Here is an 8,359-nt window from a genome sequence, read left to right as displayed (position 1 = left end):
TTTTTTTTTGTAAAAAAATTATACAAAAGTCGACTATAAAAATATGAGTTATTTACATGAGTAATACCTATTATTTAAGTTTTCATTTTGTAATATCTTTATTTGAATAAATGTCAACTATTTACTTTAATTTTTTAAATATATATAATATTAATCATAAATTATTATGATAATGAAATATTTTCTTTTGGCATTATCAAAGTTTGCACAATAAAATTGAAAAATCATTACTTCTTCATAAAATTAAATCATTTTTTGTGTCAAATAAATGATTAAATTAAAAACTTTACTAAAAACGATAATAAGTAGATCTTTTTTTTTATTTTCATATCTACATGAAATTTGACAAAATACAATTAAAAGGTTATTATTTTATACTATATATATTCTAATATAATGTAATTTATAACATACCCTTTATATTTATTTTAGAAATGGCTCGGTAAAGTATATATTATATTTTTTTTCAATGAAATTATTAAATAATAAGTAAGAAAATATATTAAACTAACATCTAATTTCTATAAATAACTAAATTGACTTGTAAATAAAGTGGTTAGAAACCAAATCTTATGCACCTTTAAAATGTAACACTATTCAAACAATCAATAATAAATTAATATATCTAACAAACAAATAATTTTTAGAATGTAAAAAACAATAATTACAATTTAACAAATTGATAATAATAATGATACAATTATCAAAATAAAAATGAATTTTATATTTTATCATTACTACAAATAAATAAAATTTATTATCAAAAAGTGTGAAAATTAAAAGTTTCAATCACTCTAAAAATTCTTTAAAATCATAACAAAAATAATAAAACATGAATCTTATAAGGAACCAAGAAGCAAATTAAAATATTTAACCTTTCTTACCTTTTCACCCATAAAAAGGTAAACATCCTAAAATCACTTTAAAAAATCTTTAAAAGTATAAATTAAAACATGAATTTATAAAAACAATAAAAAATAAATTAAATATTTTTAACCTATAGGGTTTTTATAAAGGATCCACCTTCAAGATTTCTTTAAAACTTTTTCATAGAAAGGATTAAATTACTGATTCCTAATTTTTCTAAAAGATTAAAACAATAAAAAAAAACTTTAAATTGAAGATTGAAAATTTTTTAAAAACTAAAATAAATAAGATTAATAATTTAAAATATTGATTTTAGAAGAACAAAAAAATTTATACTTTTAACTTTTAGATTAAAAAAATCTTAAAAGAATAAGTACTAAACTTTTAAATGAATTTGTGGTAGGAAAAACATAATTTAACCCAAACATCTACCACAAGCTTAAGAAAAATTAAAATAAAATCAACAAAAGAAACTATGAATTCAAAAATCACAACAGTTTTAAATAAATCAAATTATAACTACAATGAAAAAAATTTGGGAACCAATACTTTGTTAAAATGTTATAAAATAATAACTATTAGCAATCAAAGAAATAACTAAAACAACTTGAAATTCATTTCATAATTTTTTGACCAAGCTCGAAAACTCTTAACAATCAAAGAAATAAGTACAATACTTTAAGGTTTGATTCCTAAAATTAATTGTTTTTCTTCAAATTCTTAAAGAAACTTATCCACAAACTAACTTGTATAAATCTTCGCTAAAGAAAAAAGATTAAAATGATATTTAATTCAAAACATAATAAAAAAGTTTAAAATTTTTTAAACAAACCCTAATTCTTATTATATTGCTAATATACAAAATATTAAAACAAAAAAAAAAACTTTAAATATGTGTAACACAAAATAATTTATGAACTTGTTACTAATTATTTAACGATGAGCCAAATTCATGTGAAGAACAACACCAATAATATTTTATGAAAATTTTCAAATAAAAAATTTATTTTAAAAAAAAGTACAAAAACTCAAAATCTATAAGTATTTAGTTGAATGCTCATCAAAACAATCACAAGTTACGAAGTAAAAAAAAAAATGTTATCAAATATTTACTCCTTCATCAAGCATCTCTTTGATGATAACAAAATGAATTATACTACCATTTACAACATTTATCCTATAATCATCTTTATTTGTAGCAATACCATTCATGAATCTAATTCATCTATTGATATGCATTATAATTCCAAAAAATAGTATGAATAAAAAATTTCTAAAAGTAAGAAAAATGATAAAATAATTAAATAAATGGAAATAAAAATAAAATATACAAAAAATAAACATATTTAAGTACCTTTTATCAATTAACACATCTCTCTGTTCACGCGTTATCCAGTCTTATAATTGTAAATATCTCATAATTGATAAACACAAATTTTTATTTTTTAATTATTTATTTTAAAAGTTAATGTATCAATTCCAATTGGCTAAAAATTAAATTTGAAATAAAAAAAAATGATCATGACGAAAAATAAAAAATAATAAAAATTCAAACACTAAAAAAAATACACCAACTGTCTAAAAAAAAACTTTAAATACCAAATAAAAAATTATAAATTATGATTATAAAATTACAAAAACTATAAAAATGCAAATCCAATAAAAAACAAATCTTATGATTGGAAAAAAAGAAAAGCGAGACATGAAATACACTTTTATAATCTTCCCATAAAAAAAAAACCATAAGCTATAAGAAAATCAAAAGTCAAAACATAAATGTTAAAAAATTAAAGATTTCAATAAATTTTAACAAAGAAAGATTTTAAAGAATATGAATATAGGGAGAAAATCAAAAGTCATGAATCTATATAAATATTAGGCAACTAAGTCTATTGGATTTTATGTAATAAAATTAGTAGATATATGTTTAGAATTATGTAAAAAAAGCTTTGGCATTTTTGCAAAATATTTGAAAAAATAATAAAAATGCAAATATTAAAAATACACAAATTGATTGAAAAACAAACTCGAAATGTCAAATAAAAAATCATAGATTATGATTATAAAATTCAAAAAATTATGAAAATGTAAACATAATAAAAAAAACAAATTTTATGATTGGAAAACATATAAAAAAAAACATAAAATACTCTTGTCTAATCATCTCATAAAAAAATAAAAAACTATAAGTTATAAGAAAATAAAAAATTAAAACAATTAAAGGTTTCAATAAATTTTAACAAATAACAGTTTTAAGGAACATGAATAAAAGAAAATCATAAATCCATATAAATATTAGGCACATTTATATAATCATCTTATAAAAAAAATAAAAAACCATAAGTTATAAGAAAATCAAAAGTCAAAATATAAATGTTAAAAAATTAAAAGTTTCAATAAATTTTAACAAATAACGATTTTAAAAAATATAAACAGGTGAAAATTTAAAAAAAAAAAAAAACATGAATTCATATAAATATTGGATAACCAAAAGTCTTTTGAATTTTATATAATAAAATTAAGAGAGATGTTTAGAATTTATGTAAAAAATACTTGACATTTATTGTAAAATATTTGAATTTTATATTATATATATGGTTAGTTTTTTTTTTTTTAAATACCATTAACGGTATCTAACTACTTGCTAATCCTATTAGTGGAGTTAGAACGGAATACTAGATATTTTTATTTGAAATAAATCTTCGCAAATTCATTGGTTTTTTAGATTGAAGTTTGAATTTTGATATCTTTACTATTTCAATTTTGTCTTTTCAATTTTTTTTTTCATTTTAATGAATTTAAATCTTACACTCTTATTAAAAATTGACTTAAAAATAATCAATAACAATTTGAATGATATGACATATTGGTGATTACTTACCTGTTGAAATTGATTAATTTGTTGGCTACATAACACATACTAATAAAAATATCATATTTATTTTAATTAAATAATAATTAATATTTAAAATTAAAAAAATATTTTTAATTAGTATTTTTCCTCAAAAATAAAAGTTTCTTTTTTCATATTAATATGTGACATGTGGGGAAGAATTCATGTTAGTATGTCATGTTATCAACCAAAAGCCACCAATTTGAATTTAATTATAAAAGTGTTTCTTAATTTGATCTTTTATAAAATATATAAATATTAAATTCATTAAAATTAAGTTCATGAACTAAAATCAAACTTTTATACCTTATTATTTAATTATTTATTTTTTGCTTAACAAAATTATTTATTGGTCCAGTAGCCATCAATTAAATCCTTGATATTTATTGATACGCTTTAGAAATCTGTGTTATTATTTCCTGATCCATGTTTTTTCATACAGAATTTTTTTTTTGGGTGCTATTGTTCTTATCTATTTTATATGCTAAATCACAAACCCGTATTTGAATTAATTAGGTAAAATCCTAAATCTTACAGCTAGTGGTTTTTTTAGTAAAAATATAAATAAATGAAAAAAAAAAGCCAGATTATTTGGCACTAATATTACTCAAAAAGTATAATTAATCTTTGAAATCACGTAATTAACCCACCTAAAATCTCATAAAAATTAAAAAAAAAAAAAAAAAAACAATTGACACATTTGCAATCAGGACATATTAATGGCTGACGTACCAGAAAGCAAGCCTATTTTTTTTTTCCGATTTTCTTTACTTCACACCAGAAAAGCAAGACATGGAGATCGATAGAGTTAAGAACAAGAAGTTGCTGATGTAGCAAAGTCAGAATACAGCCATGCAAATTAGACCCAAAATGGGCTATGATAGGCGTTTTTCTTTCGCTCACAGTGCTAAAGGAACACAACAAACCAACATATTTTCAACGAGAGAGAGAGAGAGAGAGAGTATCAAATTACACTCATGGACATTATCTGACGAGCGAGACCTGGATCTTGCTGCAGCAGCTCCCTCAAGTTGTTCTCCACCTCGGCTATCTGTTTTTCCAAGTACTCCTTCGAGGTCTGTCGAAAATCAACAAATTAGGTTACTTTCAAAGTTGTACACCGTTTAAAAGTATGGGTTTTATAGAATTTTTTTATGGACCCCATACAAAATTAAATTTTGCTTTGTCAATTATATTACAGTAACTGTTGGTGATGTTTCCGTAAAAGCTGCGCTTAGAGTTGAATAACAACTTCGAGACAGGAATGAGAATGAGAATGCAAATGAGAGCAAAGCCAAGGCAGGTAACTATTTGCTTACTCAGGCTCATTTGTAGCTCTTAAACCAACTACCATGCAACACATAATGCGCCATTCAGAATTAAGAATTCACTCTCATTTGAAGAAAGTTGCAAGCTTGCCTACAGCCACTTTAATCTAGCCACCAATCAACAACTAGGTCGTAAACTTTTCCACAAATAGTCATACTGAAATTTGGTTAATTCATTTACATGTACAAAAGATGTGCATTTACATTATTCTTTCTTTCTTTCCCTTTTTGGTAAAACTTAAAGGGCACAAACAACAGAACGCCTTTTACAACTTGTAAAGTTCTTAAAACTAATTAAGCTAAGGAACAAACTTTAAGATTAAACAAAAGCCATAATAAATCCGACTAATAGAAGCCATAAAATCACTAAAAAATCTCATGACATCTTAAAATACGGTAGTTATAGCATATAACAAAACAATAAGAGTAAAACATGGTGAGACGACCCATTAAACATATGGTAGTTTAGCAGACTTTGTTATTTTGATAAATAAGTAAAATATCCAACAAAAGGTATGGTTCTGACCAGTAATAAACTAGGAAAATAACAGTTCAAAAAGCAAAATGGACACAAATGAAAACAGATTATTCAAAAGGAGAAAATGCATGCCAAAAAGGTTTAGACAAACAAAGAAAACTACCTGTAATGAAGCAATTGCAGACTCACTATCTTTCAGCTTCTGTTCTTGTTCATTCATTAAAACTGACTTAGGCTCTAATACAAACCTGGACAGATGATGAAAGAGAGCCAAACAAAAATGTTCATCAGTCCATTTCATGTATTATTCCTCACAGGCCATTAACCATAATTAACATTTAATTAAGTTATCGGGAACTCACGTTCTCCCTGCAAAAAAGTAAACAAACAGGTTATTGCTCTGCAGATTTGGCACAATCAATCTATAATACAGCAACAATAGCTGCTCATAGGTCACAACATATGAAACAGCCCTATACATAATGCCAGTTCTGAAACTAAAGTGAATCCTAAACCTAGCATCCTTACGTGTGAATTTAAAACCATTTTAAATTAGTAAACAGAACACTAATATCTCATGCCAATGCAAAATCACCGCTTGAATATCATACCTATGGATTTGTATGTATTTGTATCATGAGACAGCTGACCTAGCTCCTCCAACGTTAAGAAAGCACGCTTCTTTTCTCCTTCCTTGTTTCGCATCTGGTTTTGCACCTAGAAGTCATAGGATTCACTCACTTCTGTCCCAGAGGTTAACAATACTTGACAAGTCTTTAGAGAAAATTATAGTGGGGTAAAAGATCACAATAAAACTGACATCAATTTTACAACAGCCACTCTTGCACCAAAACACCAAAAGAAAATTTATTTTAAGGGCCCTTTTTTTAAATGCACAGCATCGAGCAATACACACGCGGATGCAAGATTGAGGATGCACTCAACAGTGAGATTCACCCAACCAAGAATTGCTTGGATGCAAGAATATGACAAAATGTCAGGAGGTCAGCTCTTTGCCATATATCCCAGAGAAGTGCATAACCCATCGAGTTTGACGTTGAACAAAAATTTCAATTTCAGATTAACATTTCACTGCATGTGAAATAATTGTATTTATATTTCAAAGAACTTCCATACACTCTAAAATGCAAAGAAACATAGACTGTTCAGATGTAAAATCACACAACACAGTATTTCAGAACTAGAATTAGGCACATACATACAAGGATAACTGTAAGACAAAAATTTTCCAGCTTGAGGGGGCAGCAGCCATCCCCCAAGCTGGACATCCTTAAAAATGACATAGGATCAATTATCAAAAATATAAAGTTTGCTTGAAGTCACACAACAATAGGAATCATACAAATAGCCCAATCATGCGATTGCTCAATCGAGTATACCCCTCCATGGGTTTACTTGAAGTTTGCAAATGCTTTTCCAACAATATCACTCAATTATAAAATCTACTTTTTTCCCACTACTCCAATAACTATTACCACATCTTATGTAGCTTCAACAGGACATATTGTCCTTTATCCCAGCCAAAAATATAAATAAAATAAAAAACCTCTTTAATATGAAGCTATACTTCGACTGTGTTTGTCGTCATCCCAGGTTCAAGTTCAAGAAGACATTCTCCACGCTTCATAAACCAAAGAATATGCTTACTTAAATCAAACTCGTAGCAGTTTTTGTTGAAGTTTCAAGTTAGCTCAACAGAAGGTCAACAGAGAGATAGAGAAAAATCAAGTCTCTTTTTCAATCTATTTCTACTAGTTCCTTTGTTAAAAATTAAAAAAAAAAACCATCAGATAAAATCTTCGGCGATGAGAAAACATAGATTCCAAGCAACGGCTACAGAGCCATAATACTAATCTACAGGAAAATCATACTTACCTGTTTCAATTTGCCAGTGAGCTCAATCATTCGACCTTGAATCTCTAAAAATGCCTGTTATCCAACATAAGTCATTAACACTGTGAGATTTCACTTTTTCAACTTTGCCGGCAATCGAATCAAAAAAGAATTGTTCAGAAAACAATCCAAAAGAAAAAAAAATTCGTTCTTACAGTTTTGTTAACTTCCTCGGCCATATCTAAAGGTTCAAGCGTAATAAATCAAAATTATATGGAAAAAAAATAAAATTAGAGCAAAAGGAAAAGAGGGGGTAAGGTTGGAGATAGGGGTTATCGGGTAAAGAGATATCGCAGTGTGGGGCGGGACAGAGAACTACAGAGTTACGCCGCCATGAAATGAGAAGATGGTTTTGTGAAACAGGGCTTTCATATCACTTTCGATCTGACGGCCAACTTTCTCTTTTTTCTTGTCCATCCAATGATTCATGATGGTTAGGATAATAATGCAATTTTTTTTTTTTAAAGCTTTTCATGTTTTCTTTAATAAAGTTTTTAGCTCTAATATCGACTAAATTACATCGATAATCATTCAATTTTCACAAAATTCTCATTTTAGTCATGAAAATTTAATTTGTTTCAACATAATCACTTAAATTTGTTAAATATATCAAATTTAATCCACTTAGCATATAACAATAAGTGACAAAAATAATGTATGTAAACATTCATATGTATAGAATTGATAAAATTTATTTGAATTCGAAATCATTTCATATGTTGAAATTTAAATTAATTTAAAAGTGAATAAACAAAATTTTAAAATAATTTGAATTTAAATTATTTTAAATTTAAAATAACGTAAATTATGTGAAGTGATTAAATATTAAATTAAAGATTTTTTTATTTTATTAAATAATTAAAATAATAAATATAATGT

General features: G+C 25.5%; 1 protein-coding gene across 1 annotated transcript; it reads right to left on the bottom strand.

Annotated features, from left to right (window-relative positions):
• Positions 1-4,507: 4,507 nt before the first annotated feature.
• LOC111295562 (prefoldin subunit 1-like) lies at positions 4,508-7,916 on the bottom strand. The gene is made up of 6 exons (XM_022889093.2): positions 7,636-7,916; positions 7,463-7,516; positions 6,178-6,283; positions 5,929-5,935; positions 5,730-5,814; positions 4,508-4,838 (listed from the first exon to the last, which is right to left on the bottom strand). The coding sequence occupies exons 1-6, from the start codon at positions 7,657-7,659 to the stop codon at positions 4,725-4,727; spliced, it is 390 nt and encodes a 129-aa protein (XP_022744828.2). The 5' UTR covers positions 7,660-7,916; the 3' UTR covers positions 4,508-4,724.
• Positions 7,917-8,359: the final 443 nt, after the last annotated feature.

The sequence above is a fragment of the Durio zibethinus genome, chromosome 14, assembly GCF_047325235.1.
Source record: "Durio zibethinus cultivar Kanyao isolate XHJ-2024 chromosome 14, ASM4732523v1, whole genome shotgun sequence".
Taxonomy (NCBI): domain Eukaryota; kingdom Viridiplantae; phylum Streptophyta; class Magnoliopsida; order Malvales; family Malvaceae; genus Durio; species Durio zibethinus.
Note: the sequence above shows the minus strand (reverse complement) of the source record. Positions and strands in the feature narration are given on the sequence as shown.